Source organism: Aethalodelphis obliquidens, unplaced genomic scaffold, assembly GCF_003676395.1.
Source record: "Aethalodelphis obliquidens isolate GAN/ISIS:26980383/991018 unplaced genomic scaffold, ASM367639v1 scaffold45, whole genome shotgun sequence".
Classification (NCBI taxonomy): Eukaryota; Metazoa; Chordata; class Mammalia; order Artiodactyla; family Delphinidae; genus Aethalodelphis; species Aethalodelphis obliquidens.
Genome location: NW_020837989.1, coordinates 5,090,587 through 5,109,805, shown reverse-complemented (window position 1 = coordinate 5,109,805; position 19,219 = coordinate 5,090,587). Strand labels below are relative to the sequence as shown.

General features: G+C 46.3%; 1 protein-coding gene across 4 annotated transcripts in view; it reads left to right on the top strand.

The window, feature by feature from the left end:
- GRIA1 (glutamate ionotropic receptor AMPA type subunit 1) overlaps positions 1–19,219 on the top strand; it is a 305,570-nt gene that overhangs the window by 209,059 nt on the left and 77,292 nt on the right. For all 4 annotated transcript variants that reach the window (XM_027081485.1, XM_027081484.1, XM_027081483.1 and 1 more), the window contains 2 exons: positions 700–906; positions 6,791–7,161. In XM_027081485.1, the coding sequence (XP_026937286.1) occupies positions 700–906; positions 6,791–7,161 (578 nt within the window). The remainder of the gene's footprint in view (positions 1–699; positions 907–6,790; positions 7,162–19,219) is intronic.

Below are 19,219 nucleotides of genomic sequence, written 5' to 3'. Positions count from 1 at the left end.
TCCTTTGAGCCATAGTTTCCAATGTATATAAAACATAAGGGTGGGCTTCCCTGGTGGCGCAGTGGTTGAGAGTCTGCCTGCCGATGCAGGGGACACGGGTTTGTGCCCCGGGTCTGGGAAGATCCCACATGCCGCGGAGCGCCTAGGCCCGTGAGCCATGGTCGCTGAGCCTGGGCGTCCAGAGCCTGTGCTCCGTAATGGGAGAAGCCACAACAGTGAGAGGCCCACGTACCACAAAAAAACAAACAAACAAACAAACAAAAAACATAAGGGTGAGACTAAGTTCTAGTGGTTCTGACTCTACCCTTCCTTAGTAGAAGCCATTTTCAAAGCAAGTTCCCTAAAGTCCAGCACCTAAAGTGAGTATAAGTAAAGCTGCTATGATTTTCAGTGATGAGACAGTTGGAGCCTATTTAAGGGTTATTCCCCTAACACCTCCCAAAAATACAAGAGCTCCTGGAACAACTTGAAAAGCTAGGCATGGCGTCTCAGTGAAACATTCTATTTTAATAGTTTGCTTCCTTAACCCAAGAAGTTTTGTAACGGGAGGAGCAGAAATGCAGGAAGTGGATTTAGGGGCCAGAGAGACTTCCCCAAAGTTTAGCAATGTTGGAGACATCCTCCTCTGCCACGCCAAAGGCCTCCCTCCGCAAGAGTGAACCCAAAACCCACATTCTCTGTCTCCCATTTCTCCACCAGGAAGATCCTTATGTGATGCTCAAGAAGAATGCCAACCAGTTTGAAGGCAATGACCGCTACGAGGGCTACTGTGTAGAGCTGGCAGCAGAGATTGCCAAGCATGTGGGCTACTCCTACCGTCTTGAGATCGTCAGTGATGGGAAATATGGAGCCCGCGACCCTGACACAAAGGCTTGGAATGGCATGGTGGGAGAGCTGGTCTATGGAGTAAGTTCCCTACAGGGTGGGCAATTGGAAGCAGAGGCAGAGAGGTTGACAGGAAATCATTTGGTGGTTGGCTGGCCCTGCCCATAGATGCCTATTAGACCCCATGATTTAGTATTACTGATGCCGAAAAGATGAGGAGTCCAAAAATCCCATATCTGAAGACATTTTTTGTTCAGGTTCCTGGTCCCAGCTCCTTCAGCCAAACTCAGCTCAGTCCTGTGACTTCAGTTGATCATCATCCAATACAGGTGATAGTTTAGCTTCAAGATCAGTTTTCTCGAGGCAGACCGCTGAGTTGTTACTTCCCTGCTCAGTCCCTTATGTCTCCCTCAATATGAATTTCTTCCCTGGTGTTGGGGGTAGCCTGGATACAACCAAACGTTTGAGTTACTTGCCCTTTCTAGCACCTTCCATTTCAGCCACACCACCCTGAGTCACTCTGTTCTCTAGTCCCCTTCCACTTTGCACGTCTAAAAATCTCACCCTTCTCCCCAAACCTGTATCAGATACTACTTTTTCCAAGATGTCATTTCGTTCTCCCCGTAACAGGTATGGGGAGAACCCCTTTTAACTACTGTTGCCTTCCTTGTAGAATTTAGCTTCTGCTTCTTTTATGGCTTACCCTGCCTTATATAACAGTTATCTGTGAATAGGGATTGGTCTACTCCATTCACCACACTTGAAATAAGACCACACACAAGTGCTATAAAGTCTTCAATAAACTGAAGCATTTTGGAGAAGCCAATGAATGCCCTGAATTGTTTTAAGTGTTTAAGGAATCATTGAGAAGTAAAAGATCTGATCCCTGTCCCCAAGGATTTTAACATTTTATGGGGTAGAAAAGACAATGAGAGAATGGTAAGACAGCAGAGAATCAAGGTTCAGGCAAAAGGCTAATAAGAGTGTGTCTAGCCCTCAAGAAAGATGTAGCACTTGAACACGGCCATATTCAAATAGAAAGGCAGCCCAAGAATTTCTAAAGTATAAACTATGGAATGGTGATGGAAATAAGTAAGGTGTGAAAGGAGAATGAGAAAACACTGATGATTTTTGTAGAGGGCTTGGGATGAGGACTCAGGGATAAAGTCTGAGTAAGAAATGACAAGGGAAAGAGTGTGGATTGATTCAGTGGGCACTGGAAGATCATGAAGGTACTTGAGTAGAGGAACAACAAAAGGCAATGGAAGAAGAATCCTGCCACCACATGCAGGAAAGAGACCACCAGAGCTTCACTCATAGAAATCAAAGGCTCCAGGCTGGGTTTCTGAACAGAAGCATATGCCGAGCCGCAAGCCGGTGTTGAGTTCTGGTCAGGATGAAGCACCCTTTTAGGAGGTTTTAAAATCTCATTGTCTCAGATCAAGGCAATAGGAGTCATGATGGCCATGAGAGCCATACAGAGGGAATTCAAAGAAGAAAGAAATGGAACAAAGAAAAGCCTTTCTAGGAAGGTGGCTTTTGAGATAACCTGGGAAGATGGTTAATGAGTTGAGAAGGGGGACGTGCTTCTACCCTCTCTCCTCCTCTATTGCCTCTCACCTTTGGGAAGCCCCACGGGTGAAAGATAGAGATATGGGTGATTAATGTTGCATCTTGAGGTTGGTTTCCATGGGAACCTCCACCAAGCTCTTAAGGTCATCCCCATGGCAACTACTGTGAACTTTTCACCTCCAACAACATTCATCTTTACCTTCATCCCATGTTCCCTTAGAAAAGGCCTATGATCTGAGCAGAACAATGATATGATTATCCTAAGGGCAAGCCCCCCAGTAGCCAGCCATTAGTCATGGGTCACTGGCTCATCAGTCACAAACCAAAATTACCTCTGGATGCTTCAACTGCTAGCCCTCCCCTTTCCCCTCACCTCCACAAGGCCTGTCCCTCTGCCCAGTAAAAACTGTATTCTGGGGCTTCCCTGGTGGCGCAGTGGTTGAGAGTCCGCCTGCCGATGCAGCGGACACGGGTTCGTGCCCTGGTCTGGGAGGATCCCACATGCCGCGGAGCGGCTAGGCCCATGAGTCATGGCCGCTGGGCCTGCGCGTCCAGAGCCTGTGCTCCGCAGCAGGAGAGGCCACAGCAGTGAGAGGCCTGTGTACCGCTAAAAAAAAAAAAAAAAAAACTGTATTCTGAAAACTCCACGATGGGCCCAAATGGATGCCCTCTCTGGATTTTCAGTTTGGCTTTCTTTTTCTGTAATGCCCCCCGCAACCGAGGAAGAATAGAGGGGTTTGGGGAAAGCATCTCTCAGCCACAAACGACCAGCAAGATCAGAAAAATTCATTCGGAGGCCTCCAGATCCCTTCGTTCTGTGCCTGTTAAATACGCTAAGTCAACCAGGGTGTCTCTCGCCTTCCTTTTGCTCCCTTTTGCTCTTGTCAACAATTACAATAGTAGCATGTCAGCACGTAGTATATGGCAGGCACTATGCTAAATACCCATGTTATTTCACTTACTCCTCATAACAACCCCAGAAGGTAGATACGATTATTTACCACATTTTATAGATGAGGACACTGAGACCCAGGGAGATTAGGCAGTTTGGCAAAGGACACAGAGCAACGTCGGGACATGCAGCCCTGGCTCTTACGCTGCATGCTGGGACATACTGCCTCTGTAGAAATCACACCATCTGAGCACTGGACTCTAAGGCCACTATTAACTAGTGACGACAATAGCAACAGTGTCTGCATTCTCAGATGCCACAGGCTGCAAAAGAAATTTCTGCTTCTTGCATGGGTATGGCTTTGTGCCTGATTCTCAGTGACTGTCTTGCCTGTTCTTTGTCTTTAATGAAGCAGAAAGAGAGTGAACTTGGGAGACAGACACCTGGATTTGAATTCTGACTCTGCCAGCTTACTGGCTACATGACTCCTGTGAGCCACTGACCTCCTCCAAGGGTTACCCCTGAATCCTTGATCCCAGGGCTGGGGTGGCGAGTATTCCCCTAAACAGCGCCTGGCTCAGAGTGAATCTCCATCCCTGACCATTTTCTTCAATTTTTGCTTTTCCCTACTGCATCAACACGGTTTACTCTTTTACCCAAGATTTTTTCCAGATGTATTTTGTTTGGGGATCTCCTGGGTCAGCAGTTCTCAAAGTCTGGAGCGGCAGCATCACCTGGGAACTTGTTAGAAATGCAAATTCTCAGGTCTCTCCAGACCCAGTGATCTAGAAATTCTGCCATCTGTGGTTTAAAAAAAAACCCCAAGGTGCTTTGGATGTGCTGCACGCTCAAGTTTGAGAATCACTGTCACAAGACATCTGTTTAAGAGAATAATTTTGAGCACCTGTGAAATGCCCACGGGTCACGGTACCCTCACGTATTTGACTTCTTTTGACTCTCACAAAACACTGCTCTCCAATAGATAAAGCAAAAATTATTATGCCTCTTTTTCTAAAGAGGAAATTGGTATCCAAAAGGAAAACCATCTCACTCGAGGGCACGTGGTCAGTGAGTCACAAAGCAAAGTGGCCAGGTCTAATTTCCCAGACGAGCATTGCCCTTGACTGATCCTACAGAGGTCCAGTTACTTCCTCAGGTGCTGGAAATCAGCTCCTGAAGCCTCTCAGTCAACATCAAACAAGCTGAAAACACTGCTGCTTTGCACGAACCACCCTTCCTCTCTGGACCTGGGTTTCCTATCTGCAAAATGAGGCCACTGAACTTAAGCATCTCCCACTGTGTGTGTCTCCTATGCATATGGGTGCCTTTTGAAGACCCTCAGGGGTCCATGGCCAAAGAATTTTGGAAACACTGTATCTACTCACCCCTCTTGGAAATTCTCAGTGCAGAGTGGTCTTTTAAAGGTTCTGAGAAGTCCGACCTCAAAGTAGTCTGTTTACATTTGTGTTTACTTTCATGTTATACTTATTAACATCCTTCTAAAAATAATGTTCCGTGGAATCAATCTTGGAACTGCTAAATGAACTAAGCAATGAGATCATGTGGTTTTGTGACATTTTTTCCAGTTCACAGACCCTTTTATTAACTCACATCCGGAGGCATCAGACAAATCCATTCAATTCCCTTTACCACTTTAGAAGCTCGACATCCACCTCCCTTTTGGGTAACTTGTGGTCGTTCCCTCTAAGTCATTTCCATGACTTTTATCCCCCATTCCTTTTCTACGTATGTTAGGTTACAGAGGAAAGAAGAGATATCTTCTTCCTGGCAATGGCTTATAAGTGTTTGTAAAAAGTATCAAGATTTATGCAATGGGTGTTAGGGAAAAAAAAGATTACTATGAAATACAGATTCAATCCCACATTGCTTTACAGAAAGTTTCTTTCTACAAGTGAGAAACTTAAGTCATTCTAAAGCCAGGCTTTTTATTCCATGTAAAAGGCCTTCTCAAAAATCTCAGCCAACGAGAGTAACCAGAGGAAATCTTTCCTAAGCAACATCAGCCGGCAGCTGGGCGGGGCCGGAGTCTGCGCAGCATCTGTCCCCAGCCTCACATCTGGACTGTTACACAGCATCATAAGAGAAAGCCATCCGCCTCCAATAGACTTGCACAGACATGCCTCTCATTTCAAAAATGCATGTCATGGCATCTGTCCATGGAACCGTGTTAGGTTTCCAGGATCTCTTGATCTCAGGCCAAGAGAGCAGTGGATTTTATAGCAGAGATGCCAGTGCCTCTGCCATTAGGCAGAGGTAGGAAAGACAGAAGAGCAAGGCTGGTGATTCCACATGCCGGATGCACAAAGATGAACATTTCCTGCAACCATTTTATGTTTATCTACATGAATTTTTAAAACTGAGTTATCTGTGCACTTCTTAGCAGTCTCCTTGAAAAAAACAATTGTGATACTACTTTACTTTCTCTCTGCCAGAGAGAAACTACTTTCCTCACATGATTCCCTTCTCTGGCAATGTATTCTGTACCCGAGCAACCTGTTGAAATCCTACTCTCACTTCAGTGCCAATTTACATGTCACCTCTCTGATGGCGCAGTCCCTGATCTCCCCAGCCAGAATTAATTCCTTCCTGACCTCCTGTAGCATTCTGTATCTCTTAGACAGCATGCCTCCAGTCTATAGACTGGGAAATTGTGTGTGTGAGTACTAATCTCGCCTACTAGTTTGTAATTCCCTGAGTGTAGAGACCACGGCTTCCCTTCCAGCCTAGGGCTTACGCATAATAAGCACCCAGTAAATATTTACTGAGTTAAATTTGCCTTCACTTGTTAGCCAGGGCTGTCTTGGTTGCAGGTAAAAGAAGCCCAACTCAAACTGGCTTAAGCAAACAGACTGATTGGATCACGTTCCTGAGGACAAACAAAAGAGTATATTGACATATGATCCCAGGGAGTCCAGGGTAAGCCCTGAATTAAGGGTGACTCAAATTATTTCATCACGGATCATCTCTCCCTCTGACTTTCAGGACTCATGCTCGTTAAGGAGACCCAAAGAGACTTGGGTCATCCTTGAATGAACCATTCTGGCCAGGGGAGTAGTGTACACCAATGGCCAAACCTGGGTGATACGCTTCACCTCATAACCACGGTGATCAGTCCCATTTGAACCAGGAGGACTGAGCGTGGGGCAGGAGTAGTTCTTCTTCCAGAGGAAGAAGGCATGGCTGCTGGGCAGGCAAAAAATCACAGATATTATGACAGCCCCCTTCCGTAAGCTGAGGAAGACTCCCCTAACAGTTAGAACTGTCAAAGAATGGGATCATCTCTCCTGTGAGATATTGAGCAGATCATCCATTTACCATAAATATTTTATAGGGAGTAGGAGGGTTTGGACTCCTAAGGTTCTTTCCAACTCTCACATCCTTTAAGATTACAAAAGAATATTCACAGTGAAGAGAAAAATAAGAGAACAGAGAGCTGCTGAACTCAAGGGCGTTTCTTTTGTGTGTGTGTTTTTTTTGCAGAGAGCAGATGTGGCCGTGGCCCCTTTAACTATCACCTTGGTCCGGGAAGAGGTGATAGATTTCTCCAAACCATTTATGAGTTTGGGGATCTCCATCATGATAAAAAAGCCACAGAAGTCCAAGCCAGGGGTCTTCTCCTTCCTGGATCCTTTGGCTTATGAGATTTGGATGTGTATCGTTTTCGCCTACATTGGAGTGAGTGTTGTCCTTTTCCTGGTCAGCCGCTTCAGCCCCTACGAATGGCACAGTGAAGAGTTTGAGGAAGGGCGGGACCAGACAACCAGTGACCAGTCCAATGAGTTTGGGATATTCAACAGCTTGTGGTTCTCCTTGGGAGCCTTCATGCAGCAAGGATGTGACATTTCTCCAAGGTGAGTCAGCTCTTCTCAAACCCTTTGCTCAATGCCACATATATAGGAAAAAACGAATACTGGGAAATCAAGGGTGGGAATTTTTTCCAGACTTCATAGTATTCGGTTTCTCAGCTATGCTTTACTGTCAGCTGTCCGTTGCGTGCTGTGGATTATACGGACACGTCCTGTGCCTTGATCAGTTCTATCTGCTATCTGGGTGATGTGCTCTGTCAAGATTAACAGGGATAGTCACGACTGTAATGTTCTGTAGCCGAAAGGTACAGAGAAAGGATGGGGGACAGTACGGTACGACTAACATGTGTTGAGAACCTACCACATATAGTAAGCAAGGTTTTGAGTCCTCTACATGCCTTATTTCATTGAATCTTTGCAGAAGCATTAGGTGGGATTCTCATTCTATCTCCTTTTACAAATGAGGGACCACAGAAATGCTGAATATCTTTCCAGGGTTACACAGCTAATAGCTAGGTGAGTCAAGATTCAACCCCCATCCTGAACTATTTCCGAGGGGTAGAAGGAGTACTGAATTATGAGTGGGTTCTCACTCTGGTTCTAGCACTTTCTGTGTGTCTCTGGACAAGTCACCTGGCCCTTGTAGACCTTGGTTTCTTCATCTTTAAGAGAAAATGGTTCTTCTTTTCTTGGTTCTGAGAAAGATCTTGGAAATAATCTAGTTCCAACGGTGATGTAAATTTGTTTCTTACGGTTGGAAAATGAAGTTTCTTAGAAATGCCTCAGACATCATACTGAGAGTACTAGGGTGACCAAATCAGTGAGGTTTCAGCCCCCACAGGAGACATGAGTAGCGCCATTTTTGTCTGTTTCACGTATTGGGCTTGTGAATACAATGTCTTTTGAAAAACGGAACAGAAAGGAAAGGAGAGGGGAGGGAAGGGAAGGGGAGGGGAGGGGAGGAGGCAGGGAGGGAGGAAAAAGGAAAAGTGGAATGGAGAGGGGAAACAAGAAATCTGAAAACTACCAACCTACACCAATTCCCAAATTTACTGACCCCCTTTCTGTTTTTGTGTGTAACGTTCTTTCAACTATATTCTGGAAAGTTCATGTCACAAATAAATAAGTGCTGACTGTATTTCCTTTTACAGTTGCTTAATGTCTATGAGCTCTTTAATCAGTAGGCAGTCGCTTATAGATACCAAGCTTCTAAAGCACGCAGGGAGGCATGGCTTAGAATCGGGCTGCATGAATAGATCTGCACACACTCTCACTTTCTGGGGGCGTAACTGCATAAATACCAAGGCCTCACAGACACGTCCTGGAGGCATCTTTACCACCGGGTTCGCATTTGGGTGTCAGCGAGGACCAATATTCCTAAGTGGCAATGGAATAAAATCTTCCTAAGGAGCTTCCCTCAGGACTCATTTTGCCTGCTGTATAATTTAGACTGTCTCATCATTCACCATCATACTCTTGTTTTTCTTTAAATAAGAAGACAGTCAGGGGGGTTGCGTGGGAGACGAGGTGTGAGACTGGATGCCTGGCCAGTACTGGCAAACACATGGTAAAGAGCAGAGACAACCAAGAAGGGGAAGGGCTTGCTTAAAAATAACTCAGGCCAGTAGGTAAACAATGGGAAGAAATGATTCTTCACTACTCAGTATAATGGACCATCCAAACATGCATGTGTCTGAAAAGACCCCTGGGCTTTTTTTTCTCCTTTATTTCCTTCATGGCTGGGCATCTTACCCGCTAATGGCACCCCTGTGGACTGACCTCAGGCTGTGTTTTCACACTCCTCACCATTCCTCCTGAAGTCTCAAGTTAGTGACCCACAAACTGAATCCTCTACCGGGCATGTTTCTGTGTAACCTGCACAGTTCGGCAATGATGGTCCAAAACTGAGTGGCAGCTGCCCTCCTGAGCTGATACGTGTATTCCTCACTTGACCACAGCCCCCAGGTGATCAGCTTCATTCCTGTGTGACTCAGCTGCCCCTGAAAGGGTATGTGCGTTTGTGACTTCTGACTAGAAGAGGATTTTCAAACTGTGTTTCCAGGACTCCTGAGGGTTCCACGAGGCTACCTTAGGAATTGACCTTGAGGTGACCAAACAGGAAACCCAAGCTGCCTTCCTTCCCATTTTTAATAAAACAACTCCACTCTATGCTTCTGTATTTTCACCAGGAAAATGGGAAACAACCCTAGTATTGTTGTGAGGTTTAAAAGAGATTGATACATATAGAACCCATAACACAGTATCCAGCCAGCACACAGGAAGCACAACAAAAGAGAAGCTATTGTCAATTCTTTTTATCGATTTTCTATATTGGACTTCTGCTAAACTTCACTAGAAGAAAGGGTGCCACTGCTCACACTGAGTGAAAAGCCACTGGACCTCTCTCTTCTGGGGAAGTCCACGGACAAAGCAGAACGGTGGTTCACTCCTGAGACCAGCAATACCTGTATTTCTGAGGCTCCCCCTCAGAGGGACTGGGAGGAAGGATTTTGGATTTAGGGGTCTGACAGGCAGAGAAGAGTCTACCTGGCAGAAAAAGGAGTTTTATCCACTTGAGATGGACTCTTGCTTGCCACGCCTAGCTCAGCCAATTCCAGCACTTAGGGACCTGCATAAACCCCCCCAAGAGTCAGAATATGCATCACAACATTTGTTGGGAATATATGCTAAAGAGAAAAGGTACATACTTCACCTCACTAGGGCCAGACGAAAACACAAGGATGCTAGGACAGTGATGAGAACCAGAGCCAAGCAGACAAGCGCAAACACCAGTGGAAGCTTTTGTTGTTGTTGTTTACGTATTTCCTGATGAAGTCAACAGAGTTTCATGAGCCTCTGATATGCATAGCACTAGACACCCTGGGGCTACAGCAGGAGGTATTTTTAAGGGCTTTTTATACTCAAACATCTTCTCAAATAAGCTTCAACTAATTGTTCTTGCTATTTACTAACAGAATATATCATAAATCCTCACAAATTTAGAACTTGGGGGATTAAGTTCCACCTAAATTGCATGTATCTGCATGCATACACAAGTAGCTTTATCTTTTCTTAATCTCATCAATATTTATATTAAAGTCTATTAACCAAAAGCCAACGAAATGTGGCCAGATGTGGTTGTCTGCAAGTAACGCAATAATCTGACCAGAGTAACATGAACAGCTAGAGAGTTATCTTTCTTATAAGGAGAGTGGAGGCAGACAGTGGCTCATGGTTCAGTGAAATCGGGGTCTGCTGTGCTATGGTTGCCCCAGCCTTTTCTCATGTGCCCAAAATGGCGGCTCCCAGATGTCACATCCATGTTCAAGCAGCAAGAGGGGGAAAACGTACTGCAGCCAGTTCCGTCTCTTTGGATCAGGAAACCAAAAGCTTAACAATATACTCCCCACCCCAAGCGGACATCTCCTTCTGTCTATCTCATTAGTCAGAACAGTGGCCCACAATCACTTCTAGTGACAAGGAAGGTGGAAATGGCAAGAATCAGGTTTTTTAGCCTCTAAAATGGAAGGGGTTAGAATGGATGTTGGTGCGTCAACCGGCAGCACCGGGCACAGCGCCCAAGTCAATGTTTTGTTCACCAGCACCATGAATAGATAAAATAATACGTAAATAGCACCTTTAGTGATATATGCCAGTAAATGCTGCCGATTTGCTTTCAAGATTCTTCTCTCCTCCCTTTAAAATGTTTCTATGAGAAATTGTTTTCATATAGCCTTTTTTAACATTCAAAGTTAAAATTCAGTTGAGCTATGATCACAAATTACAACTTTTTTCATTAGGTTGATGGTAAGATATTAAGAATGCCATCCATGAGTTGCCTTTGCAGGCCTGTGTCTTGTGCCCAAAGACCTATTTTTAATAGATACTTTAGATTTCTTTTTTCAAGGACAGGAACATTTTGAGAAGGGATATATAAAAGGAAGGGCAAAAATCATCCCAGGCAAAATTTATCTTTAGTTCCCCCAACTTTCCTTTCTGTAGCTTTTGACCCTATTTGGGGCCAATGCCATTCATTTATTCAACAGATATTACTAATTGCCCGTGAGGTGCAGCACAGGGTGCTGGGTGCCGAGGATGTGAAGATATACTGATGATGGAGCATGGGGGGGGCGGGAGTCTTTCCTTCAAGGTGATGGCAAGTACAGTGGTATAAGACAGACATTACATAAACAATTGTGAATGTATAAACTGTGATGCACTGTGAATAAAATGAATCTGCCGTAGCACTAGATAATAAAGGAAGTGGAATTAAAGGGGACTGACTTAGGGTGTTCTGAGAAAGTTCCTCCAAGGAGCAGATAGGTAAGAAGGAGCTAAGCTTACACAGAGCTGTATTATTAGAGAAGTAGGCAGAGGCCAGATCGCGCACCATGGCCATAGTATACATTTAAAGTTTTACTCTAAATGCAATGGGAAGGCACTGGAGAGTTTTAAGCGAGAGAAGGATTGATTTACATGCTGTAATACTCCTCTGGGGAGCTATGAGGAAAATGAATTAAAGCAGAGAACAGTCAAGAGTGGAAACAGAGGGACCAAGCAATAGGTTCTCACGTCTGTCTAGGGGCAATTACAGTGATGGAAATTATGATGGGCATGGAGATGGATTAGTGGTCTACTCTGAAACTAGAATTGACAGCCCTTGCTGATAGACTGGATATTTGAAGGGGAGGCAAGGGGAAAGTCAATGGTGTCTCCAAGAGGTAGGGAGCAGTTGGAAAACATGGAACCACAATTCCAGAGACCTTTAGGTCTGGCTCCGATCATGAGAATGATCTAGTTCATCCATTCCGTTACAGATGAGAAAACTGAGGCTCCAAAGGGGAAAGGGATTTTCTCTAAGGTCACCAAGGCAATGCCTCTGGCCTGTTGCCGCCCAGTCCAGTGCTGCCTACCCTGCAGTCTCATCCCAGGCTCCACTGCCTGCAAGTGAACTAACAGTGAGCCTTTCAACTCTTTAATCCCACGGATCCTACCTCCCCTTTGGCTTCTACTTTGCTGGGATTGGATGACCTTAGTAAGGAAAAGGAGAGGAGTTTGGAAGGTCCTAGGGGAAGAGAGGAAAATGGGAAATTATGATTTCAGCTTTCAGAACTCTTGTATTCCTGATCTTAGAATGTGACAGAATGTGTGATAATTATTTCCACCTAGTAGAGATAATTACTCTCAGCGAGAAGAATTCTAAAGCGGGGAAGTGAGCACATTGGAGGTCTCTGGGAACCCTCTACCACAGCCCCTGCCCCAGTTAATGTGCTTGTGGAGGGCCCTGAGACCGATTCACCATGGGAACAGAGTAGCCAATGAACAGAGCTGATAAACAATGGCAGCCTGACCTTCGCATTCACACAGAACTTTCACAGCAACCAGTATTACAGTGCATGGAGGGGTGATGAGGAACCTCCCCCTTCCACCTCCTGTTCTCCCCGCTTCCCTCCCAGAGATGGGCATGGAAACGCCTTCCCCTTTCCCATATTGATGTAACTGGAGTGTTGCAGGGGAAAGAAGCGGGGTAAACATTCAGGGAAGTTGACGGAAGCAGCCTGAATGTGTGAAATAGTTTATCTTTAGAAAGCATAATCCTCATTCAGTACACAGATTCACTGCTGCAAGGAACAGTGTCATAAGGATGTGTGCACAGCGCCGATGCAAGAAATGTGTGTTAGACGCTTTGGGTCTTGGGACCAGGTATGAGGGATTCTGCTGGGAACCCTGCATCAGAATCACCTGAGATGCCTGTAAGAATGCAGATTTCCAGGCCCCACCCTAGGTCCGTGGGATTGGAAATTCTGCAGTTGGAGAGAGAAATACACATTTCACAAGCCCTCCCCTTCCCCCAGGGCAGCTGGGCATTAAAGTCTGAAAGCCATTGAGCTAGGAGGTTGTTCAGGGAACTCAGGTTAGAAGTGTAAGAAGTAAGGTCCATGGGGCAGCCTGAAATCGCACCAGTCAACCGCAGCCAACACCGAGCCCAGGATCTGCCTGCTCGCTGCCCTGTGGTGTGTTACCTGCCAGGGGAGTGAGGCCCTGGGCATGGCCACTGAGGGCAGAAGCCTTGCCGGGACCCTGCTGCCCCTGCAGGCCAGGCTACCAGGAGGAGTTCACAGAGGATTCACCGCAGTACATTCCCCCTGATGGCGTCCCCCTCGCCATGAACAGGTACCGCAGCTGTGACAGGGGTGATCTGTGCAGGGACAGTGTGTCCCCCATCACTGGGGGACTCCAGCTCAGTGCCTCCTTCCTTTTCAACTTTAACTGTCTGCTACCTGGTGGCGAGACCCACAGCCAGGCTCTGATACTGAGCAGTTTTGCAGACCATGGGGAAGCACAGGAGTAGACGCTTCAGAGCCTGTGCAAGCCAGATGGAAATATTCAAAGGAAGGCAGTGACAGGAGGGTAAAAGCTTTGCTGGACGTGCAAATGAAAAACATCATTTTCTGCCTCTCAGCCACCAGCAAGGGGGAAGTCAAATTGTTCTCTCTTTCTCTCTAGATTGCTGTGGAAGTCAGTTTAATTGTAGGAGAGAGGTTTTTTCCCCTCCAAAATCACAATAAGCAAACATTCAGAAAGTGTTTCCCAGAGCCAAAAGGGATGTTCGGGACCATTGATTCTCTCCTTAAATGTTTATTTAGCACCTGTTATATGGCAGGCATGGTTCAGGATGCTACGGGAGGCACCACCGAACAAAGCCGACAGAAACCCCCTGCCCTCCTAGAGCTTACTTTCTAGGGAGAGAAGGCAGGCAACAAACAAAATAAAATGAAGGCACCCCCATCCCAGTTCGATAGGTGAAGCTTCTGGCTTACAGGGAGGGGAAGGGACTTAGCCAAGGTCACACAGATAACCAGCATACGTTCAGTAACACAAAAACAGGGGTCAGCTAGGAGCTGTGCTGAACTGGGCATGCCTGTGTCAGCTAAAGAGGGGCTGCTCCCACTCAGCCCTGGACAGTCACTGCCAGGAGAACTCTGCAGATGAAACCAAAGCACACCTAGACTCAGCTTGTGGGTCATCAGCTGGGGACCCCTGGAAGAATGCTGGGGAGAATAAAACACCACTGTGCCTTTAATGCATTTAGGCACACTTGGAATATCATATTTATAGATTTTTTTAAAAGGAATTCTCCTCTCCCCCACAGCCCTCATTTTTGGTTCGAAGGATAAAAAACTGATTGCTATGTTCTTATGTCCTTTCACATATCTTGGAAAATCCAGGCCGTGAATAGGGCTGCACTAAAAGAAAGACAGTCCCCACAACTCTATATCCAGAAAGGCCCGTCTACATCTTCCTGGGATCTACATTTTCCTGGAGAGAACCCCCTCTTTTTTTTTTTTTTTTTTTTTTTTTTTTGCTGCGTTGGGTCTTCGTTGTTGCGCGCGGGCTTTCTCTAGTTGTGGCGAGAGGGGGCTACTCTTGGTTGCGGTGTGCGGGCTTCTCATTGCGGTGGATTCTCTTGTTGTGGAGCACGGGCTCCAGGCGCGCAGGCTTCGGTAGTTGTGGTACGTGGGCTCGGTAGTTGTGGTACGTGGCCTCAGTAGTTGTGGCTCGCAGGCTCTAGAGCAGAGGCTCAGTAGTTGTGGCGCACGGGCTTAGTTGCTCCGTGGCATGTGAGATCTCCCCGGACCAGGGATCGAACCCGTGTCCCCTGCATTGGCAGGCGGATTCTTAACCACTGCGCCACAGGGAAGCCCCCCACCCCCGTTTCTTTTTAAACCCTCTCTGGAAATATAGCATCTGAGATCCAGAGACCCAATTGTTCACCTGGAAAGAAGTACTGAGTTCTAAGAATGGAAAAATGAAAGCATAATTAATTGAATTGATGGGGGATGTATGCTCAGAGTCCTATGGGGAGCCTGATGGTTTTGAATATGAGTTAAGTACCACCATCCAACTGTGGCAGATGAATACCTCTATGCCAGCCTGGGTTCAAGCAAGATCATAGGTGAACGAAGCCCAAGGTAGCTAGCAGAAGATAACGCATTCCACTGACACAGAAACGACAGACCTACGTGATGACAGTCACCTTGTGTATTGGTGGCTTCAGGAGAAGGGACCTTAAAATGAGGAGGCACAGTGGCTGCTGAGAGCAGAATGGAGCCCTTCCCAAGGGGGGAACCAGGAGCCGCTGTGTCACAGGCAGCGGGCCCACAGGGCTGGAGGGGGTGGTAAAAGATCTTAGAAGGAAGCTCAGTCTCAGTCTGCTAGCCCGCTGGGTGAGTCACTTCCCCTCTCTGTCCCACTTCCCCCTCTTCAAAATGGGAGCAAGATGGTTCCTGGTATGTCCCCAGCTCCCATCTAAGGCTAGCGTCCCTTGGATTCCCAGGTCCAGCCAAGGCTCTAGCCAAGCCAGATTGTGCTGCATTCTGTTTCCCCAGCCCCAGGCTGCCTTTATAGCCTGGTCATTCCCTCTATTTGGAGCACCCTCTCCCATCCTTCCCCCTCAGTGACCGTCCCTTTTGCAAATACTGCCTTCCCACTGCTTCCCTCCCAAGTCCAATTACTCCCCGGAAGCTATGCTTTGCAGTAATAGTTATGGCTTGAACTCGGGAATAGGCCTGCTGCAGCTGAATCCTAGCTCTGCCACTTACTGGCTATGTAAGCGTGGGAAAATAACTTCTCTGCGCCACAGTTTCTTCTTCTGGAAAATGGAGATAATAAAAACACCTACTTCAAAGGGATAGTCTGAGTACTAGATGGCATAACGCGTGGAAAGCTCTGCCTCGGCTGAAGCACTAATGGTAAATGCTATTGACACAGTTGTTGCTGTCGCCATGGTCATCTGAATCTCTCCGAGGGCATCTTATATCTTCAATCCTCAGCTACCATTGCCCATTTCTGTTTCTTATCAAAACACATACTGGCAAACTTATCTCTGCCGCTCATCCAGAATCTGACACGGGGTGTTGTGTGTTCTAAGTACTCAACACACGTTTGTTGAATGAATACATGCACTTTCACAAGTAGCCTTCTAAGGACCATGTCATATTTTACACTTAATGAAGAGAAAGCAACCTAAGAGAGAGAATTTCTGGCTGTCACTCACTACCTGTGTAACATGGGGCAACTCAGTCCTGGTATTTCAATGAATGTGGAGGAAAAGCAGGAAGAATTGGAGGAAAGGAAGTTAAATAGACCAACCCAGAAAACAAAGTTCCCTGTCATCCTAGTGTTGACAGTTACCCCACTGTTCAGGAACATTCTACTCTTCTCTTTGCTGGGAAAACAGCTGTAATAATTGATTAGCTTGTTGCACCTACTATGTATCAGGCACCCTCTTGACTGTCATATGATGTTACCTCTAATCATCGTGACAACCTCTGCTCAGGGACGTCAACATCATTTTAGAGATGAGAAAACTGAGTCTGAGAGCAATTAATCCCCTTGTTCATGGTTACCCAGCAGAGCTGCGATTATAACCTGTGTCTGTTGGATTCAAAGACTCGTGTTTTATCTTTGACACACCGTTGTCTTCCATGACCAAAAATCTTCTGAAGGTCCCTTAGGGCTCCCTGTGGATTGTGAGAATTCATGGAAGTAAAAAGCATCCTTTTTCTTCTGTAGGGTTCCCTAACGTTTTTTTAACAGACCTTTGTTGCTTTGGGTTTTCTTCCATTAATATTCCTTACAGTATCTTTGTCCTTAAAAGCCATCTCCTGGGGAAGAAGAGGTAAGCCCCTAGGAGTGCGCTCTGCCCCAACCAGAGTGTGTGCAGCACGGCCAGCTGGGTGGGGCAGATGGTGAAACAGACAAGAGCAAAGATGCAACTGGTGCCGCTTTGGAGAGGCCAAGCTCTTGGTTTCAGCTGGGAGGTGACTGTGGATATAGGGTAGATTCCACAGTCAGAGCTAAAGTCTGGAGAGGGCATATTTTTACCTGTAGTGTTTTAGACATAAATGGAGGGGGGGGAAGGCAAAAAGGATTACAAATGGCCTTAAAATTATGGTCTATCTGGAGGCTACACATTTATTCTATAGAAATGATTGTGCAAATGTGGCAAGATGTATGTATAAGGATTTTCATTTCACTGCTGTTTTAAAAAGTTAGAAGTAGCCCACTGACCATCAACTGAAAAATGTGATGGTTCATCACCCAATGGAACACAATGCAGCTGTTTAGGTGGATGAACAAGGATGCCTGTGCTACTTCGTAAAGATCTTCAGAACTGCATAGCCTGGATAATAATGGCAATAATGGGTTCTCGTCCCACCGGTCCCAAATTATAGGCTCTTTTCACTGCACCCTGCTGCCTCTTTGGAACACAGGGAACTAGGGGAATGTGTCACTGAGGACTAAACTCTGTGGTATGTAGAGTTGAAGCTAGATTTTTTTCTGAGAAAGGAAATATCAGCGTGGGTTGTAGTGAAAAGAGACCTCTGGGAAGCATTGGACTGTGGCTTGAAAAACGCGATAAGATTTTCTACAAAAGCAAGAGAAATGAAGAGGGAAATCTCTGGTGAGGGAAATCACTGTGAGCAAAGGCACTGAAGCAGGCATACGCTGAGCCAGGGGACCTGTCAATCAAGGTCATCCCTAGAGACTCATTAGCCACGGGTTTGGAGCTCACAAGGTTTAATGATACATTCAATACCATGACTTTGGGGGCCCTATAACCTGTTATATAGGCATTAGAGTGTCACCCAAGAAACACAGAATCTAAAATGGGCAATGTTGGGCCAGTGCTTCGGTTGCTGCCAGGAAGTAACTCCCTGCTCCCCGTGGAGCACCTTTATTGATTGGTGTTAAGGCTTGGTCCACCATGCATGGAACCGTGTCAGCCAGGGTCTAATTTCTGGAATTCAGAGGATTCTGGCACTCAGGAAGTCCCTGCCACTGCTGTTGCCAGGTTATTTATCTCCTGAGCAGCAGACAGAAGAAGCTGTCAGGCAGAAAGGTACTTCCCTTCTGTGGAAGTCTGGCTAGGCACTCACGTGGTACTCATCTCCCCTTTCATGCCCTGTTCTCTGTGTAGGTCCCCACTCTGAGAATGGGGAGAGAGAACGAAGAGGGAGTTTATCTTGCTTTGTTTCTGGTTACTGTAGATATGTATTTCTACAGATCCAAGAGAAGATTAATCAATCAAACATTTTAACTGACTAACATTTAGGATATAAACCTTGCCTTAGGTACAGTGCTAAGCATTATGACAGGTGTGAGAAAGTAAGAAACCTGAGTACAGACCTCTGACTTTGCAAGAACCAAGATATACAAGGGAGGGCTTCCCTGGTGGCGCAGTGGTTGAGAGTCCGCCTGCCAATGCAGGGGACACGGGTTCGTGCCCCGGTCCGGGAAGATCCCACATGCCGTGGAGCAGCTGGGCCCGTGAGCCATGGCCGCTGAGCCTGCGCGTCCGGAGCCTGTGCTCCGCAACGGGAGAGGCCACAACAGTGAGAGGCCCGCGTACCACAAAAAAAATAAAATAAAATAAAAAAGTAACTGCATGCGTTACTTGAATATTTCATTACAAAAGTCATATAGTTAAAAAAAAAATCTTAATTTTCTTTCCCTGCTTTTGTGTTGTCACTGTACTTCCTTTCTGCTTTGTCCCTGGCCGCCCACCAATCATTTATTCTCTGCTAAGAGCTTTCAGAGACTCACTGACATGCCTCTCTTTACCTGGCTGTGCTCCTGGTCCAGCACTGGCCAGAGGGAAGTCTGGATGCTGTTCCCATGAGACGGGGGAAGGCTGCCAGGTGCAGTGTTATGACTCGAGGATACCGGCAGCATCATTCACTCCATCCCAGGGTTATTTCATACCTCAAGCCTGGAAAGGAACTGGATCTGAACTCCTGCCTGCTTCCCTGGCAAAACTCATCACCTGGGCAATGACTCTTCCTGCCAAGCCACACTGTCCGCCAGTCCCCTCCTGATCTCCTGGGCACCTGGTTTTGTTTCTTAGTGGTCAGATTATGACGGTTTCCTCTGTATCGCAGAGTGCCACACACTGGTTTTGCAGGACTTGTAAATACACAAGGCTTTTTCAAGAGAGTAATTAAGAACATGAGCTCTGGAGTTAGACCTGGGCATAATTCTACTTCTTAACACTAATTTGCAGGCTTCCCTGGTGGCGCAGTGGTTGAGGGTCTACCTG